Below are 22,493 nucleotides of genomic sequence, written 5' to 3'. Positions count from 1 at the left end.
CTCATTGTATATAAATTTTTGTAGATGTAAAGTAATTGTTAACTTTTGAATTCGAGGAGTCGTTTCAAAGCAGAAAGTTTGAAGAAAAGTGGGGAGTAATTGATGGTATTGTCAACTTATGAATTCGAGGAATAGTTTCGAAGCATAAACTTTTGATGTAAGTACTTAATTGATTAGATCACTTTTTGTCTTAGCTCTGTGCCTTTGGAAGGAAAACGCCTTCTCAATCCTTTGCATAATGACGTCATACAAAAGGACACTGCATTATGCAAGCAGTGTTGAATCATTTGTTAGCCCACGTCTGAGATTAGCTGGAAAATTAATAGTCAAAACTAATTTTTTGTTAGACTTTTTCATATTAAACTTCCTTGTTTTTTTCGTTCAAAAGTGAAAGAATTTATCCCAACTGTGAAATTAGTACAAAACATTGATCAAAGATGCATTTATTTTACTTTTTAAAGTATAATCAGTGCTTATTACGCATTGATCTCTGATTAATTATCTAGAATAAAGGCACACATAATTTTCCTACACAAAATTGCTTCCCGGATTTAGACATAAAATCGATGTCATACTGTGAGGTAAGTAGATTTAATAACAACACGTAACGATACGGTCTTCATTTTCACTAAAAAACTCGGCGGACGTTGAACTTCATATCATATTGTATGATCATGTCATAGTTGTTATTTCTGATGTAAATGCAAATCCTATGATATTGATAACATCATTTCTGTTCATTTATTCACTCAAAGTTATGTTTTATAAATTGTTTATGGGGTAAAAAAAATACATGATACATTTTATAATTTCTATTACACTGAAGGTCATGTAAGAAATAGTTTAATTACTGAAGGTCATGTGAGAAATGATTCAAGTCTAGCTCGAGGTTTCAACATATTTGAAATACATTCCTATATGTCCTGTAAACAATTTTGCTTCCTCTTGTTTTTGGAATATTAACAATACGTTATGTTTCACTCGACAAGGCTTTTAACAATATCATCTTTCCTTGCAAGACATGATATTTAAAACTATATTTTAAGGGGGCCGACTGTGGTTTTGCAATGTTTCGCACATCATAGTAAAATGAAGTGTATTTACTGTTTTAATGCAACTTTTTCGCTTAATTGTTAAAATTAAACAAATTCAAGAAATTACAGGTTTAAAATGTAACTATAATTTCATATAACTAATTTTTTAAACTGATTTTGCAATTGATAGGTAGATTGACATCGTTACAGTGTGTTTTTGACGTTTTCCTTCCAAAATAAAGCTCTCAAAGAAAGGGGTAATAAAAATGTTATTAAAGACTAAGTAATAAACATACGCTAATGAAATTTAAAACATAAGAATTTGAGAATATCTCCATTATTTTTATTATGTTTTCATATAAATCTTTTGCGCCCGTCATATTTTGCAATACTCTATAAAACAGGAAAATTCGTCAATTTTTGGTATTTTGAGATGCCCCCTCTGGTAACAAGACGGTAGAATTCTGTGTTTTTTACATATAATTTACAATATAGTATTAGTCATCAAATATTGTAATTTGAACAAAAAGTCTATTGTAGTATTTGTACAATTTGCTTTAAAGTGCTAAAAATTGGCATTTTCCAATATAATCCTATAGTAAATATACCTTTCTTGAGACGATCGCTTAAAAAATACCTGGACGGTAGATTTTCCTCAAACTTGGCATGTACACTGAAGTCAATGTTAGTTATATATGGTATAAAATAGTTTCTCTGTTGTAGTTTTCACACAATAAAACCCCAGTCGGCCACCTTAAAAGATTTGGTTTTAAGTTCTGCTTTTGGAAATCAAACTTATGCTCGTGGTGTACATTAAGAAAAAATTTCTTCAAAATCAGGTTTTCATATTTAAAACATATATTTAACTTACACTCTGAGTTCGATCTACCTTACCTGTACTGGACCTTTAGATTTTGTTACAAACAGAGATATATTCCTGAGTCAAGAAAGTTCTCTACTTTGTCCCAGTACTTACTTCTTGCAAAAATATTAATATTTGTTTGGAGAAACTTTAGAAGTAATGTACTACCGTATATTCTAAAAGTAGAGTAAATAGATGCGGATTATCAAAAAATCCAAATACATTTTGTTAGGAATATCAAATATTGTTTAATTTTTTATAAGTCATTAGCATCAAAATATACGTCGTTTTTCTACGCTTTATACAAGCATGCCTTACTATACACACTAAAAATTAGCTTTTACAGCCATTTACAGCCGCTTCTTCAATACAAATATAAGTCGGGAAATTTCCTTTCATTCCCAAAATTACTTTTTCAAACAGCAAGCTGTTTCTGCTCACATATACTTTGGAGTTGATATTTATATATATGAGTTTCTTTTTTTTTTTTAAACATTTGTGTCATTTTCAGAGACCAGGTCTTTAAAAATCTATATTGGGAGAAGCAAACATTTGTTGTGGCTTTCAGTTCGACTTTCAGATATATCATATATATTTATTATCAATTAGCAATAGTTGATTCCATCCATATGTCGATTCAATATATCCCAGTGAACTTGAAATAAAAGATACCAAAGGGTCTGACATTTCTCTTTTATATTTGGATGTTTTGTCGACAATAGACAATAAGGACCAATTAACAACTAAATTGTTCACAACAAATTTGATGATTTCAAATTTTCAATCCTCAACTTTGCTCGTTTAAATTTAAACATCTCGCTGCCTCCGGCATATGGTTTCCTTACTTAAGGAGGAATTCTACACCAACTTTTTATTTTATAGATCTCTAAGTCATCTATTCTAAACAATGGTTTCAGCATTGAAAGACCAATGTTTAATATGATTTTTTTTGTATTTTTTCAAAGAAAATGAAAAAAAAAATTATATCCAAATTAGATGCTTTCGAGTTAAAAATTTGCTGTAATTGAATGCATCACATGGATATCTAATAAAACATGTAAAGAAAGGATGGATAGACTTTTTGGTTTTTTTAAATAAAATATTATTTGAGAAAATGAAACACATCATTTGTGAATATTTTTTAAACCTATGGTTAAAAATCCCAGAAAACTGATCACAACTGAGAAGAACATGTTTGTTAATCATATTTTAAAAAGATATTGAAATGAAAATGAAAATTTTAAAAGAAAATATTTTTTTGTAATTTGGACCTAACCCGATCAAAATCGAATTGATCCCGTTCAAAATTAACACAAAATGAATAAAATACTAATTTATTGCCTCCTTCTTGTATTTACAATTAAGAAATCTTTTTGATTGTCAAGTTCAATTATTTTTTAACCTTTAATACACCAAATCAAATTAGTTTTTTGGGGGAAATGTCATTTATTTCCAATAATCGTACAATTCTGTTTGGGATCGGTTTATTTTGATCGAGATTGGTCAAAATTTAAAGAATTAATTTCTCTAAAATTTTGCCATTTAATTTCAATTTCTTTTATAAATATGATTAACTAACATGTTCTCACCTCTTGTGACTGGTTTTGTGAAGATTTTAACCACAAGTTTAAAAAAAATATTCACAAGTAATGTGTTTTATTTTCAGACATATTTTTTATTAAAAACATTAAATACTTTACATACTTTAGTAGATATTCATATGATGCATTCATTTACAGCAAATTTAAATCTAAACCATCTAATTAAGATATAAAACATTTATTTTTCATTTTCTTTGAAAAAGTACCAAAAGAAAATCATATAAAATAATCAAGAGCCAATATTGGTCTTTCAATGCTGAAACCATTGTTTAAGAAGGATGTCTTAAAGATCTATAAAATAAAATGTTGGTGTGGCATTCCTCCTTAATCGATACTTAATAGCATGCTGCAAGTACGATCAATTTAAAAGCGAGGCAGGCGACTGACAGATAAGATGATGTTTCAGGAATTTCCACAACCTCCATTTAAGGGGTTTTCATTGCGCAATATTTAGCGCATCATAGTAAATTGAAGAGTATTTACTATTTTAAAGCAACTTTTTTCGCTTAATGAAATTAAACACAATTAAGAAATTAGAGGTTTAAAAATGTATCACAATTTTACATAACTGATTTTTTATAAGATTTTGAAATTTATAGGTAGGTTGATGTCGTTACAGTGTGTTTTTGACGTTATGATAAACTAAAGCTCTTCAAGAAAGGGGCAATAAAATTTTATTAAAGAAAAAGTAATAAAACATATGCTATTAGAATTTAAAACATAGAAATTTGAGAATATCTCCATTATTTTTATTATGTTTTTAAACAAATCACTTGTGCCAGTCATATTTTGCAATACTCTATAAAAACAGGAAAATTTGTTAATTTTTTGTATTCTGAGATGCCTTCTCTGGTAGCAAGACGGTAGAATTTTGTGTTTCTTATATATAATGTACAATATAGTATTACTCATCAAATATTATAGTTTGAACAAAAAGTTTATTGTAGTATTTGTATAATTTGCTTTAAAGTGCTAAAAATCGGCATTTTCTTAGATAATCCTATAGAACATGTACCTGTATTTTGAGACGAACCGTTTAAAATACCTAGGCGATAGATTTTCCCCAAACTTGGCATGTACACTTAAGTTAATGTAAGTTATAAAATCGTTTTATTTACAGTAATTACCATAAACATTGTAACATAATGGAAAAGTTAACAATGTCACCGATAAATTAAAAAAAATAATTATAGTCAGTTTGCAGTCGATTTCTTTTTTCAAAGTAGTTAACTCCACCAGTAGTCTATGTTTTTGTCTACGGAAACAGTTCTTTTGGCACCAACACAGGTTCAGAACATTAATGAACGCTAAGTGTTGTAATTATATATTTGACAACAGTAAAGGCTTCAAACACGAAGTATTTTGGATGTAAATGTTAAACATTGCCATATTAATTTCACTGGTTTAAACCTGATTCAATATGCCCTTTTATTCCCAACCATACTACTAGGTTAAACGTTTGCCTAGCATGATCTTTCTTTGAAAACTGTTCATGCCAAAAGCAATACAACAATATACCATGCCTTAAACAATTACTCAGTGAAGGCATTTTTTTCTGGCGCCTTCTTCACCTATAATATTATAGTTTAATTGTATATATACTTAGGACTCCCTACGAAATCGGGTGAAGGTTTGTAAAATGTGATTGAAAATGTCGTGGAAAAAATACCCAAAGCATAAAGAAATTCAACAAAAAAAACAATACTTACTTCCTCTATGTACATTTGACACCCTCTGAAATTAAAAATTTAATGTACATTAGACCTTACTGACTTAAGAAGAGACAAAGACACATTCACCCACATTAATCCAGTATCATCTACAGGATTCAGTGTCTGAAACGGAAGATGAAATTTTTAACAAATACAAGGCAAACCGAAGAGCCAAACAACCAACATGACAGAACAAATGAGTATCATCTAGGTACTTCAACACCACTCTTTTGTCGATATAATTTATTGCATTCATTCACGAGATTTGATCGTAAAGATATTTGGCAGAATTTGTGCAAAATCTTATACTCCTGTAAAACAGGCTATGGAGATAACGAACAGTATTCAGAGTCAAAAGTCCATAAAACAATACAAAATAGGAGCAGAGCAAACACGGACCTCTAAAACATCAGAGGTGGGATTAGGTGCCATGGAGGAGTGAGTATCCCCTGCCGACCGGTAACATCTGCCGTATGCTCCTTGTCATGATCGGGAAATTACAAGAAAAATCCGTCGTCAATTCAGTGTATAAATAATGGAACAATTGGTATGAAAAACGTCAGTCAGCATTTGACTCAATGATAAATTGTATTTGCTGACAAGGTCATTGTATCGACTATAGATCTTACGAAATGATGACTTTAAACGAGCGTGCTGAAATTCTTGTTTCATCAACTTGTTTGTCAGTGATTTACCTCGTTTTAGAAATTGTTCATACATAGAGCATATCGACTGCGTATCGAATCAACCGAGATATACATGTATAAACTCCGTATGCAGGTGTATATATCTATATATGTCGTATAAGACTTTGAACAAATTCTGCTTCATATGAATACAAAAAATGGTCTGCTAATAACGGGGCACTATTGGTTCCAATGGAAATTCCAATAGATCGTTGAAAGACTGGTCTCCAAAAACCACATAGATATTGTCCATCAGAAACTCAAGCATCTTTTTGATGTCAACTTCAGAGAACTTGTGCGTTCAATCAAAATGTTTTTTAAAAAAAATAATTTTGCAAATGATCAAAGACAAGGTTAGTAAATTTACGAGTTCCATTTTCATTAAAAAAGCTTTTGTTTCTCCTTCACTACTGTTAATATTTTAGTGAAGAGTAAAGAACGAGGCTTAGTTGAGCATTTACTTAAACCCGCTATGTATCTTTGTTTTTTAAGGATTTTTATGAAAAGTTGGAATCCAATAAATATTTGGTAGTTTAAATTTATTTTGGTTCTTTGGGATCTTAAAATATTCAAAACTGACATGTAATTTTGAAGAATTTCTTCCTTAGTAAGGGAACTATGAGGATGAGTTGGTTTAGCACTTGTAGAATTAAATCCCAGTTCTTCTAAAATACAATTTATATAATGAACCTTACAAAGAAAGACAATGTTACATGCTTTGTCAGCAAGGACCAATACGTTCTGGTCATGTAATCTATCTAATTATTTTTTCACTTCAGGATTTTTTTATACAGAAGGACAGATGGTTTTCATATTGCCCCTCAATCATTTAATACGCGATTGTAACATAGATTTGATTCATTTAATCCATTCTGACAAAGTGTCAAGTCTTCCTTTTCATATTTGACCCAGCGCCTGGCATAATCTTCCACAGAATCCATAATATTTATGAAATTTCGGCGCCAGTTGAAGGATCGGGGTTCCCTATATTTGAGACCTTTTAAAATTATTGACCTAAGGTCTCCATTATTAACTACATTTATATTTACGTCACCTGCAATAACGTGTCCAGCAAGACTATAGTTATAGGGTGAAGAAGAACATGAACACGATGGAGGTTTCTGTTTCAGATATTCAATATCCAGGCCCTGTAAAGTTTCTAATGATTAAAAAGTTTGAAAGCAATAATCGATGTATATTTATAGGATATACAAGGTGTAATCTTTAATTTGAAATATGGTGGAATACCTGACTGGGCCCTTTTCTGATTAAGAATATTACTTATATTAACCGCGTCAATTCCTTTGTTGGCATATTGAAGTTCAAAGAAAAGACTGATTGGTTTAGCTGCATTTTATTTAGAGAAACATGGGGGTATTAAAAAGCCTATGATATGCAATATCCATAATCACAGATCTGAGTCTATACTTCTGGTGTCGAGGAATCAAAAAATGGACTTTCCTTGACCTTTTCAAGAAGACTTTTTAAAAGTTTCGAAGTGACAGAGTAAAGTGTGGTGCGAATATGATCTAGGCATAACTGTTGAAAAGAGACATTGTGTATTAAAGGTTTATTTAAGGAATCACTGTCTAGTTAGTATAGTATGCCAGGGCATCAACGATAGTGGGAAACATGGGTTAATTTGCATAACGGGCTTCGCCCGTTATGTATAAGTTGTGCCATGTTTCCAACTATCGTTGATGTCCCTGGCAGAGTATACTAACTAGACAGTGATTCTTTATATTTTCATTTCATTGTGAAATAAAATTGTAGATTTAGATTTTAAAAATGTAGACATAGATTTAAATTACACGAGGACTCCCATGCCAATTTTAATAGTCCTCACCAACTGACGTCAAACACAAAGGCAGCCGCACGAGATTTATATGCATACTTGACCTCCTTAGCGTCAGACACAAAGTGAGATGCGCACGGGATTTGCATGCATATTAGGCGTCCTTAGCTCCTGACATAACGACCTCCCTAATTTACATTCCGGTAGAATTATCAAGAAATCAACTCCGCTAACTTTCAAAGAGTTATCACAGAGAAAAAAAAAATGGAAATGGAAATATTGTAAGACCGATGCCCTTGACTACGCTTACGTCTCTGTGTATGGTTAAAAAGTCCCATTACATTTACATTTTTACACTGTGGACTGGAAAGTTTTCCAACACTATCGACATTGAATGAAATAACAATCAACTTACACAACTCTCTCTCTCTCTCTCTCTCTCTCTCTCTCGTCATTCTTGATTTTTTTTCTCAAGTGAGTATAAAATGAGTTAAAAGGAAAAAAAAAAATAATTTCATTTTAAAAAAATCAAACAGTGTTTTTAAAGATTGTTTTTATATTACTACTTTAAAGAATTTGTTTCGTCGTTCTTTATAATATGAAAAGACGGATGATTAAAGGGTACGTTAAAACTTTGACCATAAAATTATTACTAAAAGCTTAGTTCAGCTATGGAAGCAGGCTCCAACTAAATTGCTTTAATGATAGAATTTGTTCATACTGCTGCAAAAAACGCGAAGACCAACCAGCCTTTACATGACAATTTCAAAAAATAATCAATATTCTCGGACAAAAAAGCGCAGGGGTTTGTAGGTCCGACCACCTCTTTGATCCACAACTTTTTGACGCCAAATTAATATTTTTGGAAACTCATTTTCAGTATAAATAGTTACACATCAAATAATGTAAACAAACTAAATGGTTTTAAAGGGGCATGGATACAGTTTCAGCTAAAAATTTCAAATTCATTTTTTCATTTTTAAAATATATAACTTAGGTTTTTCTAAGGATTATTAAAAAAATTTGAACGTCAGTTGTGGAAATACGACATATTTAGAGCTCCTAACCTTTGTTATGTAAACAGGTCCGTGTCATGTTTTTATTTACTTTGGTTAATATACTAATATATGCTAGTTCAATGCAAATAATTTCAATAAAGAAGTAAATTCTAAATTCTATTCGACAGTTTCTAGTGATTTGCTGAATTTCATTTTGTTATAAATATGATATTTTCAATTTGTAAACAAAAACAAGGCACGAGCCTTGTTTACATTATAAAGAACTTTAAGTTCTGAATCTCGTATATTAATCAACAAATGATGTTCAAATTTTTTCTGATCATTAGATGATGCCTTAGTTTGGAATTGTAACCATTAAAATTGGTTTTGAAAGTTCAGTGGAAACTGTGTCCATGCCCCTTTAAGCCTATACTCTTTCAATGTGCCCATACAGATAAAATTCTTAAAAATATCTATCATACATTTTTTTGTTTGTTCCTAAACATAAAACTAAATCTTATATCTTTTCTGACTTTAGAAAGAAATATATGCGGTATATTGCATATATTTGCCCCTAACAATAGTCAAATTTTGAAAACTTCCTGAAATGTGCTGAATTCAATAAATTGTATGAGAAATATAAATTAACAGAAAATATTATAGTTTCAAAGCAGTGTATTCACAATTTTTGTTTTAATGACGTCACAAACTAGTCCGATTTTATATCCTTTTTCAGAAAGAGGACAAAATGGACAAAATTTAAACAATTTTAGCTTTAAAACTTATAGAGCGCAAGGTTGTTCAGGAACAATATTGACATATTTCATTGATATTATCATTCTACACATTATATCAAAATATTGATCCTGAACACACATGCGCTCGGTGACTTTTACTCAAAATATCGACGAAATATGTACATTTTTCTGTAAAATACACATAAATCTGAAATTTATGTCATGTTTGTGACGTCATTACGTACATATGACGTCTTTACTTATGAAAATATTCAGTGGTTTGAAGTCAGCATATACTCGCCTGTTTAGGAACTTGATTAAATATATTTCAATCAAAGTTTGATTTGGGGGGCAAATATTAGTTATTACCGAATAAGGTTCTTTGGAATTATGCTAAAATATTTTCTCTCTCTCTCTCTCTCTCTCTCTCTCTCTCTCTCTCTCTCTCTCTCTAACATGCGCATGCATGTTACACTGATCATTAATAAAGGGTAAAACTGCATATTAATTTACATCGAATATTCTCGTAATACTTTGATTCTTCTTTTTTCTTTTAGGTAAAAGCTCCTCTACCGGTTGTGTAATTCCAATTTTGTAGCTGTCACAAAAAGTCCTATATGAGCTCCAAATGTTTCAATTTAGCATAGAAATTATTTTTGTACAATGTGACATGAAAAAGCATTTGAATATTCTAAAATAGATATGTGGACAATATGATAAAATGAAGCATCTTAACAGCTTTCTTGCAAATGGGTTAAAAATGCACAGTTTCAAATAAATGATATCTATTTCCAATTGCATTGACATTCATTTTAAAATTATTATAATAAAACATAGCCTGTAGATAAAGGGTTTCATAATGTAAACTACTTCATCAAACGCCACATTGAAGAGAAAATAGATTAATATTAAAAAGAATTTTTAAAAAAGTAACTAACTATTGTATTTAATAGCCAACATATGTTATGAACTATTCCAGTAGAAAAAGGGCAAAATTCACACTGAAGTTAAGTGGAAGAATCTAAATCACAGATCATGCAGAATGTTGAACGTTTGTTCTATGAGGTATCCCTTTAAGAATTTTATTCATACCTACACCCAAATTTTATAGAAAGTATGGGTATACCAGTAGAGTTGTAACATGGTCCGTCCACCTCATCATTTGGAATATGATTGAGAGTGCCCTGTAGACATGCAATAATTTTTTTTATTATTATTTCTTACACTTGGGAATGGATGGGGCGTGGTTAGAAATATGCAAAAAGAGGAAAAAGAGTTCTAATTTTACAAAAAAATGATCTTAAAAACTTCTCTAACAATTAACTTTTCAAGACAGATATGGAGTAAGATGACCTAGGTAATAGAGTGAAATGACCTGCCGTGAAATGACCTACCGTGAAATAGTATTCGAGAGAAATAACCACCTAGGAGAGAAATGGTTTTAGAGAGAAATGACCTGACACTTTTTTCAGCCATATCGAGCTTGCTTTGACACTAACATCCAAAAGTATACTATTTACAACTTAAATTTATTATAATATACAGGGAATACAAACTTCTTCAAGACACATGATCCGATCATTGAAATCTCAAGGGGTCTGTGTTCTAGCCTTTCACTCTTATCAGTATTAGTTTATAGGTTTTTTTTATCAGTCACTCTTTGTTATCTTCTTGAATTGAAAAAGAATGGTAAAGATAAAAACAGTGACCGATTTCATAAAAAAAAAAGCCCGCAAACAATACAAATCTGTGAACATGGCCTAAACACAGTCCTCTGGAAATGTCAGCGGTGGTGTCAGCTGCCTTGGAGGTGAAAGCATTCCCTGTTGACCGTTCATACCCGCCGTGAGCCCTATATATGTATTGATCAACTAGAGAGAACATTTCATAGTAGAATGTAGCACCGAACACACATATCTTTCAATTTTTTGAAACATGTCAGCCAAAATACGACCTAATTACTGTTAGGTTATATTCGCTTCATAGTCTTTATAAAGGCCTTAAAAAATAAACCAAATGCCGACTTTCAACGAAATTGTTTAAATTTTTGTAACAGCAACTTTTGTGTGGAAGCCTGCCTTGGTTAAAATATTGATCATAGACATACGTTGGGAGACATAAGTTTTATTAATTATGCAAGTGATTGCAGAATATTACTAAATAAATAGGGCAAGTTGACGATGAAAAAGCTGAGGTCATCTCATTTGTCATACTATTTAGTTATCATAGTTTCCTCTTTAGTAAGTAAAATATGCATATGCATATTTGACAGACTCTGTGATGTGTTTATTTAAAGTTCGATGTATAAATGTAAATAGCTATTATTAATTGAGAAAACGTCGTCAATATACCTGAATATAGAGTTTAAGGCCAAGGCAGGTGATATTGTCTTCTCAGGTAGAGGTTTTTACTCTCTGAGAAAACTGACAGGGAATGCATATACTCCTCAATGGCTCTTGATTCCACCTTTGATTTTAGAGGTCCAAGTCGACTCAGATCAAAAATTTAAATATGAGCATAATCACCTTTCAACATCCTTATATTACATTTTTCAATTTTCAGAAAATAAATGGTAATAAAATTATTTTCCTGATGTTTTTGTCTTTATGTAACTTCAGTCCATTGTTACATTCTATAAGATCTTAAAATCACACGTTAATCATACGACCGAAGGCAAGCAGATTAGTTCATGGGGACGACAGAGCGCACTTCTGCACGAGAACACAGTCAATTAATTATTTGTTATACCTTTTAGATTTTATCTTGAAATATATCTTGCACTGGTTTCTAAATCTTTGATAGATAACATAACTGATCCTGCCGACAGTGTGATGTAAATATGTCGCGATTCAATTTCTCATTGACAGGTCCAATATCTCTCTCAGAGGACTAACATTGATTTTATGTGAGGACGGCTCAGAAAAAAGCATAATTCTATATAGAATATCCAAAACTGACATATTGATATAATAATTATAAAATTCTTCTTATATTGGCCCCAGGGGCTCAGGTGGAGCCAGAAAAGCTTCAGAGCTTTACAGGGGGCTATATATTCCTAGGATAAAGTCTTAAAGAAGAGCAGGATTGTAAATTGTAAATTGTAACTAGATATATAAAGAAAAATAACAAATACAAAGATATTCCATAGTTCAATAGTGGTTGCAACACAGCATCTTCATTTAAAATAAAAGGGAAATTTGTAAATTCAACTTTACTTCTACCAGAAATGTACAATTCAAGGTGAGTCAAATAATATTTTCCTCCATTAAGATTTAAGTTGATTCCTTAAGCAGCAAAAAATATCATTTTAAACAACCGGTACGTTGTTACCATGGTCACAATGCAAAGTAGCAATAAATCCCAGTTTCTTCATGCTGTTAGTGTTACAAGGTCTACAGGATGTATATTTGTCAACTGGTGTTAAATTTCCCCTTTTTCCTCAAGATAGTAATATTATCTTACTCATAGTAACATACTGTAATTGTATTACATTTAGTGGTGTATTCTATTTAGCGATTTTAGCGGAAAGAATCAAGTACATCGCTAAATGTCTTGTATATCAAACATTTATAATAACTAGCACATTCAGATATCGTTAAACCAAATCTAAACTGGGTAATTCTTTAACTTGACCAGCTTTTGACTATTCTGTTATCTTGAAAATTAATTGCGCATTCAGACTTCTTTTTACAGCTGGCTTGCTTCTCTATATAGTGTACCTTCGTGATTAAGTATCAGCAGTGAAGTAACTTTACTATATCTACATTGAAACACATTTATATGTAGCCAGAACCTAAGCCGACGTCATTACCGCAACAATATTTGTCATTTTAAAGCTGAAGAACTACTTTAAATATTTAAAATCGTGTACTCACATTGATATATTACAATGGAACACTTTACTATGGACTATATTTGGATATGAAATGAACAAATCTTTCCGTTTAAATGTTTGTTAAGTGATCAGTGTCTTATTAATTTCGATTCACGGACAATTATTTATAATTTTTTAAACAAAATGTCAGCCTCACAATGCTGAATATCGTATTGAAAAAATCATATTGATGTAAGATATATATTTGGTTTTTGATACATAGGCAATACTTACATAAAAGGTTAATTTCGATATAATTCGTGATCGTTGTGGTGATGACTTTGTGTTGTGGCAATGACACCATGTTTTGGTAATGACAGTAAATAAGAATATAGTACAATATGGTAGTGTTGAAACAAACATGTTTAATGAAATAAATCATTAAAACGCCAATAGAGATGATAACAACATTCCTTGCTAAAAGAACAGAGAAAAAAATTCATAATAAACGTCTAAACAATTAAACTACATATTAAACAAATTAAGTTTGATATTACTCAACCATTGCCAAGATTACACTTCTAATGCCCGTGCAAAATATTCCCATTCTGACTTGAAGACCTGAAAATGACTGGAACCGACACTAGCTGGTTGTTTAATAAACAAAATTATACCCTTTTGGTCATACCAGAGCAAATCCTCGATCATTGGCCAAAAAAATCTGTTCAGACCAATTCTATGCATAACCTTAACTTCTACATCAGTTTCGTCTATATTTTGTACAACACCGGGATACGGCAACCCATCATAGCAAACGACACACCACTTTCCAAGTTTACTTTCGTCCAAGCAATGCTCAACTTCATGCTGCTTATCAGATGATTTGAGTGTTGTCGATCTGTCAGATGATTCGAGTGCTTTTGATGATCCTCCTTCGAAAGTAAACTCTCTCACGTCAAAACAGCTACATGGTTGGTCTGAGCAAAAACAGCTCAGAATCCTTACCCTTAAAGACCTCAGCCTGTTAGTCTGAACCTGAAAGTACATTGTGTGAATATTTATCAATAAACTATTTAAAATTTTTGTTTTGTTTTATTGTCTTTTTGTTCAACTACTAGTATTCATGAATTACACCAAATTAATATTTCCAAAGAAAATGCTTCTGTTTTACTTTTTGTTGAATGGTTTATTTAGCCTCCTGAAATAACTTTAAGGTCCCTTATAATATATTAGGTCATTTAAATTATGTTCAGAAGTCTGATGCATTTACTGGATAATCAAAAAAATCGAAGCTGAATAGAGCTCACCTCCTCGAACTAATCTTATCACACGTGCATTTTTATTTTATTTTTGTTTTGCTCACGTACCTGATGTAGTTTCATTGTTCCTTGAATTGCTGGTAAGTCTGACGGTATACATTTTTCAACATTCCTGACATCGTTTTCGTCTACAAGATACAACTCCACCTTTAATTTCTGTAGAGCAGAGAGCATGGACTTGGCATCTACTATGCTACCTCCATTTGCCACAAAGGAATCTGAAGCCCTTTTTATTGCCCCTCCTATACCATCAGCTGGTCCTTTGCCGTGACCGGCTTCCAAAAAGTTCCACGACCCTGACTTGAATCCACTTTCCAGATGAAAGGTTACAAAATAAATGAAAGTTGTTTACAGCGAAACTGTGTAGTTGGTCCATCGCTAATGAAATGAATTATGTCACTCTGGGGGTTCTTTTGCAAAACACTGTTTAATACTGGCTTAAGATGAGCCCAAATGGCAGCCGGGCCATGCTTATTGTGATCAGACATGGTACAGAACGAAAACATTACATCGTTGCTATTATACACAACACCGGTGTGAAGTGTGACCTGGATCTGACTGGCTCCAAAGTGGACGCTCTGAATTTCTCGATCATATTTACAATTATAATTTTCGGAAAAGTCCATGTGAATGGCAACTTCGTTTTCTTTCATATTCTCTCTTAGTCGTCTGAGAGTTTTGTACTGGTGTCGTATATTATATATGTGGCGGCAAATTTTTGAAATGTTTTCATTAAAGTCCTGAAGCAATGACAGCACTGAACCACTCTCTTCTTGTCGCACAGTCATTGACACTGTGGAAATATTTTCTTCTCCGTTGTCTCCTTTTCTAACTTTTTCTACGCGCCGTGTTGTCCATTTTTTCCAAGTCACTTGCAAACCTGGATCATGATCTTTTAATGGAACCTTCAGCGGAGCACATGTTTCACATTCTCTGTACATGCACTTTTGATTATCTTCACTGCAGCAAATTTTAGAAGTAAGAATGTTAATATCTTGTGTGGATAAAATTTTCAAATCGCTCAGCTTGTCTATCTGGTACTGCATGTTTTCACACTTGATGCAAAGGCATGTTTCTCTGCATTTTTGCTTGACAATCCAAAACGGTTTTAACTTGCAGAAGAAGGAGTATGACAGGGAATTTTGTGGATTCTCGCTGTTAAACTTAACATGTAAGTTCATCAAACTGTCACTAAGATACCGTTTCTGCTTTTTTATTTTGTGGCGAGTTATGGTCTCTTTCTTGCCAGCTGTCGTGCGACTATTATCGTCTCGCTGCAAAAATACCTTCACGTGCATCCTTAGCTCTTCTATACGGCGATTTCTCTGTACTTTTCTTTTTTGTCTATTCCGTCTCGTATCTTCCTGCATCGATTAAATGCCAATTGCTTAAAAGCAAACTTTTTTAAGCGGTACTTCCGAAGAAGTTTTGATGATACCACATTTGCTATGATCTGTCGATTTCTCTGCTTTTTTGAGTTTTTGTATTTTTCTTTTATGCTTCTGACTACAGTGTGATGAAATAGAAGAGTACGTCTAACTTCTTCTGTAACATTCTGTTCCCCTAAAAGTTGATCAGTTTTCGATCTTGGAGAATCTGTGCATCTTGGGGTATTGTTTTTCTTCATTCTTTGTAATCTTTTCTTATATTTTTCAACCCTCCTCTCCACCGAAGCGAGTTTTACTTTCATCTGTTTGATTTCCCGATATGCTTTGGCTCTATCTTTTCGAACTTTTTTTCTTCCTCTTGTGCTTGTGTCTGGTCTCCTTTCCATCGTTCCTGTAGGGGAATTTGGGGGTGTGTCCGTTCGATTGACTGCGTCTAATATGAATTTATCTTTCTTTCTCTTGTTTCTTCGATTCTTCCTCCATGATTTTCTTGTAACCCTCTTTTCCCTTTCAGACATATCTTCAATTCCTTTTATGTCGCCTTTGTTTTTTCTTTTTCTGTATCTGTCTCTTTCTTTTTCAAGATATCTTCTGTGTCTCTCTGGGTCTTCTTTTTGACGTTCCCGCCATTTTCTTGATCTTTCTGTAGAAGTAAGTGGCATTGCTTCGAATGGATTGCTTTGGTAACTAATTTAAGATGCTCCTTTGATTTTTCATAATAATCACGAGCGTCACATACAGTTTTTGCCCATATACTTGCGGTATTTTCTGTATGTGGAATGTTAACTACAGTTAACAATTCTTTTTCAGATTTGATTGTTATCTTCTCTGCTGCTAATAGCTTCTTTTTAATTTCCAGTAGTTGGTTATCCATACCTTTAAAAAAAAGTTAAATATGGTTTAACTAACACAAAACAACAACTTATTTCATAGTTATCAACAGGGAGTGTAACTATAAAATTTTTTGGTTTGATGAGTGTTTTTACTTAATATAGAACGTTTTTGCTTCGCAATTAATCGTATAAAATCCTAAATATGTCATTACCGAAACGTAAAAGTCATTACCACAACTGTAATATATGTTGTGGTAATGACCGTTTCGGAAATGACGTTTCTTTATTTTATTTGATATAGGGGGCTTGTAAAAAAGATAATGGCGGGTATTTTTTCGTTTTCCTACTGTCTTTATTGTACATATTTCAAAGCGCGTTTTGCGAAGAGAAAATCAAGAACATTCTTGAAGATACGGAATGTTCGGTAATGACAATAAATAAATGTACGACTTATAATTACGATAAAAAAGATTGATTTTTTATATAAGTCTTACCTCGACATTGCCAGCTTCTTCTGCATGCTAATGGAGATGGGTATGTTGACAACGTCATACAAATATGTGCTTACGTCACAACGAACATAACACAAGTCTATTGAAATCAGTATCACGTTGCGGAAATGACAAAAACATTCGGGACAGATTTATGTTGAGTTTATTTTTAAAATTAAAGAAATTTGAACGTTTTTGTTTATTTATGGATGACATTTAATCCCTCGGAAAATAAGTTGGTGAAAAAAATAGGGATTTTTTTCATTTTTTTATAATCTGAATGACTTGTACTTCTTTAGAAAGATAAAAGGGACATGGATATTATTAAGAAGTTTTCATTCTAATGTCGCTTAATGTAGATGAATTTTACTTCAAATAGATAATTAGCGATACTTTATTATAAAAAGAAGGTTTATTTTCTCCATGAACAAGAGCAATGTCTAAATAATTTTCAGAAATTCATAAATATTTGGCCAAATTTTCCGGGACATGGTTTGCCGTTGTAGTTAAAGAATTGCCCAACTAACGTTGAAAATAAATTTCCGCCAAATATCGTAATCGTCGAATACAATACACATTTACAGTATTTTGCTTATTTACACTTTGTTAGCATGTACGTTGACCATTATATTTATTTTATTTATAAGTAATACAACTTATACCTAGATACTTAGGTTCAAATATTTTCATTGCTTTTTCTTAAGTTGTTGACCTGTTTCTGGTGTTATGTAGTAATTCAAGACTTTTATAGGTGACCATGCGTAGCAATAAAGTGTAAGTGGGTACAGAGAATATTAAGAGACATCTTTTCAAATTCTTTCTCAAAGGTAAATTAAACATCAACAATTTCCAAAAAATCAAATATCTTTAAGATTGCTTGATTAGGTTACCTTATCACAAAGTAATTGATACATGTATATATTAAAGCAACATTCCTAAACACATTATTTGCTAAAATGTGGGGAAAAGGGAAAGGTAACAATTATCATAAAAAAGTTAAATAAAAATATGAAGTATTATTAGTTCAGAATTTTTAAGGAGTCTTTTTTATCTTTAAATTTTACACAAATTAAGTTTCCAAATTAGATTTCCACTTAAAAGAGATATAGAAAGTATGGACATAAGGAAATCTGTTCAAGGTTCTCCACGAGTTGTTTCAATGTGTCGATCCTGACAAGGTAAAGATTCAAATATTGGGCTTGTGCCACAGTAAAAAGTGTACAACACAGTAAGGTCTTCAATGATCAGAAAAGACAGATCACGAATCTTTTTGAAATTTTAATTAAGCAATTAATCAACCGTCTTTCAATGTTTAGTACAGGACACTTAATTATCTCTTAATTTAGGAAACGTTGGCTTGCTTCACTTGTGCGCATGAAGGAACAAAGACAACTCGTTTGGTTTTTGGCTTCCATTTGTTTGTTGCATTATCAATTTTATTTAAATATTTGTCATGAAGTTAACACCACAGCTTTAGAATCAAGTTGGCACTTTGAGTTAACATCCTATCGTAAATGATTTATAATTTATGTATTGTTGAAGATTAAAAACACTTCCTAAAACTATTTTACTACTCTTACACTGAGAGAATTACCTAGTTGATTTAACTAGTGTGCCTAGTAAAGCGTTCGTCGTGATTAGTAATCACTCTGTGTACTAGCTAAGGTAGTGAAAAGTTGAATGATGGTCGTAAAGATACTTAGATAGTTAGTGAAAGTTACTTATAAATTCTTAGATTTACTAACATTATCTAGTAAATCTACCCAATGCCTAGTAAAACTACTTTTGAGGTAGTGATTGTATGGACAGTAAATTTACTAGTCTTCCCAGTGACTTTCACGAGTTATTTTTTTCAGTGTATATTAAATTTTATTTTAATCTTAATAATCTAATTTAAAATGCTCTTTCAGACTATTTAATAAGGACAGTTGTTGGTAAAAGTTTATACAAAAAGATATAAAACATTCTAAAAAAGCAAGTATTTGACAATTTGTATATATACAATCTCGTCTCAATATGTTTTTCTTTAAACTAATGGATTGTATATTTTGTTGCAGATCCAAAAACAATTATAAACATATTATGACTAATCAATATAGTGATTGAAGTAGAATAAGAAAAAATACAAATTTATTAAATAAAGAAAGGAGCACATCTTTCCACGAAGAGATAACCGAGAAAATGGGGAAAATGGGTTAACATTCTTGTCTCAAGAAAATCTAGAAACGATTCAAGTTCTGAGGAAGTGTTAATTCATTTTTTTTCGAATTTTGCATCCGATGGAAAAATTAATTTTGAAGAAGAAATGTGAGCTGAGCAAGCAAAAGGCATGTCTAACCCCAAACAAACACTAAAAAATGATAGCAGAGGAAACACAAACTCATGAAGAAGTAAGAAGAGGGATTAATTAAGAGGTAATACGTCCCCTATCGACCCCTTCACACCTGTAGTGAAGACTATTTCTTGATTCGGTAATATGAATATTAAAAAAAATTATGTAATCCATAGACAATTTATCATGAAACCATGTCCTGACATGCAATTTTTTTCGCCCCCTTTCACTGAAAGTGGGGATTATAAATTTCGGTTTGTCTGTCCGTTCGTCCGTCTGTTAGTTCGCGCCCGTCCGTATTTCTGTCTGTATATAATACGTTCGTTTCTGCGTTATATCTCAAAAAGCTTTTGAGTTTTGCAAAAAAAAAATATTACACAATATCTTTCTTTGGTCTAAGTAAGATCCCCTATTTTTTTTTATGTTAAAAGTGTCAAAGGTCAAGGTAAAACAGGTAAATTCTTAAACCTCTTTGAGCTTTTTCGGTAAAGTTTTTTCTTTGACCTAAGAAAGACCCCAATTTAATTTTTAGGTCAAATGTCAAGGTCGGAATTTCATATATTATGTGTGAAATATATGGAAATAATGAACTATATTCAAGAATAAAAGTCCATAAAACAATCAAAATAGGATTAGAGCAAACAGGGACCTCCAAAACATCAGAGATGAGATCAGGTGCAATGGAGGAGCCAGTGTGCTCCTTGTCATGATCGAGAAATAACGGAAAAATCCGTCGTCAATTCAGTGATTAAATAATGGACTTACAATTAGTATGAAAAATGTCAGTCAGCATTTGACGCAATGATAAATTGTATTTGCTGACAAGGTCATTGTATCGACCATAGAACTTACGAAATAATGACTTTAAACGAGACTGCTGATAGTCTCGTTTCATCAATTTGTTTGTCAATAATTTACCTCGTTTTGAAAACTGTTCATACGTAGAGCATGCTCTTCCGTATTTAATCAATTGAGATAGAAAATCTCCGCCTGCAGATGATGAAGGTATATTGCTGCATACATTCTGTGTGTGTTACTTTCTTTTCCGAGCTCAGGAAGCTTATGAGCTTGTTCAATGCAATTTTATGTTACAACGTGTAACCTCCCATTGTCCCGTCTGTCCTTCGTAAGTGTTTGCCCCCCTTTTTTAACCCCACCCCTCTTGATCTGCGATAGCTCTTTTTTCCCTTAAGCGAGGGACCCAGATTTACTGAATTACTTTGTTTTAAAACCAAAAAATATCGAAATAAACATTCTACCAAACGATATGTTGTTTGTGAAAACGTTAAATGTAAATGAAATTGTTGATAACCTTGTATCATCAGTTTAAATATTAGAATCTTGTTTCGGTTTAGAAAGTGTCTCATATTTGGCAATGGTATCATTAACAGATGAAAATGGCATAATACTTCGTAAATTACGAAAAAAGTTGTTTTATTGCTAAAAATGTGTTTCTCTAGCAAAATACCCAAATACAAAAATGATTTATAATAAAAAAAAATGTTTCTATTATAGTGCTTTGTTTTCAAAATGATTTTGAATACGTAATGCTTTGTCTACCTAATCAATACATAGAACTAACGGCGGATGTAAACGGTTACAGAAGTATAGGGAAATAAATGGAAAAAAGTTTTCATCATACATGCATACAAGGAAAAAAATCTGATGTAAAATCACTCTCGATCAGCAAAAAGTGGCAGACATATTGTTTTCAGAATGATCTTGTGTAGTTGCTTGTTTAGTAAAGTTAAATACCGGAAGGACGACAATTTGATGACATAATTTTAATTGAGGGAACATAAAGAAAAACACTTTAAACCAATCATCTGAAAAAAAACCCAGAAAGATCGATATAACCTATCTGTTCTTTGCTGTCCTTGGCTTTCTTGTTTTTGTTATTGTCAGCATCAATTGAAGATAATCACTCCTAATAAGACATCATTTTAAGCCAGTGTCAATGCGCTTAAACACAAAAATACTCGATTTACGATTCTTCTTTTGTTTTGTTTCTAAGATTTGATTTATAACAGTTTGTCATTTTCACCTTTTATTGCATAATTTTATTATCTCTCTAAGGTATACTTTTTCATTAAACATTTTATCTATTGATATTGTTAAACAAGATGTGTTTGTGAAACACTATGCACCCGGCGGAAACAAAGTTAAAAAACTTATTTTTAGCAGATTAGTCACAGTCAAGGTCACAAGGTCATTGACCTTGGTGTCCTTTGAAAGAGCTTTATTAGTGGAGTATGCATTCTTAATATGAAGTTTCTGTCTCTTATGGTTCAAAAGTTATGGCGAAAGTTCAAAAAAACTATTTTTAGCATATAGGTCACATTCAAGGTCACAAGGTCATTGATCTTTGTGTCATTTGAAAGAGCTTTCTTAGTGGAGTATGCATACCAATTATTAAGTCTCTATCTCTCATGGTTCAAAAGTTATGGCGAAAGTTCGAAAAAGCTATTTTTAGCATATGGTCATAGTCAAGGTCACAAGGTCATTGACCTTGGTACCATTTGAAAGAACTTTATTGGTGGAGTCTGCATACCAAATATGAAGTCTCTATCTCTCATGGTTCAAAAGTTATGGCGAAGGTAAAATTTGACAACAGACAGACAGACAAACAGATAAACAGACAAACAGACAGGACAAAAACAATATACGCCTCGGATCTATCGATCCGGGCGCATAAAAATTTTAAAAAATAAAGATTGCTCGATAATTTGTAGTACATAATGTATCAATAGGGCTATTAATTTTGTATCAAGTACATGTTTACATCAATGATCAATATAGTGATAACGAACAGTATTTCATATCAAAGTCCTTAAGGATGTACAAAATACCCACCCCCGAAAAATTCCTGTCGTTTACTTTTCGCTATTTTT

General features: G+C 31.9%; 1 protein-coding gene across 1 annotated transcript; it reads right to left on the bottom strand.

Annotated features, from left to right (window-relative positions):
• Window positions 1-15,867: 15,867 nt before the first annotated feature.
• Window positions 15,868-16,608, bottom strand: LOC134271546 (splicing factor Cactin-like). The gene has a single exon (XM_062753752.1). It carries the CDS (start codon window positions 16,606-16,608, stop codon window positions 15,868-15,870), a length of 741 nt encoding a protein of 246 aa, XP_062609736.1.
• Between the last annotated feature and the right edge of the window lie 5,885 nt (window positions 16,609-22,493).

This window comes from Saccostrea cucullata, unplaced genomic scaffold, assembly GCF_032062105.1.
Source record: "Saccostrea cucullata isolate Sc308-1 unplaced genomic scaffold, CSIRO_AGI_Scuc_v1 ctg215, whole genome shotgun sequence".
Classification (NCBI taxonomy): domain Eukaryota; kingdom Metazoa; phylum Mollusca; class Bivalvia; order Ostreida; family Ostreidae; genus Saccostrea; species Saccostrea cuccullata.
This window is presented reverse-complemented; position numbering and strand designations above follow the sequence as displayed.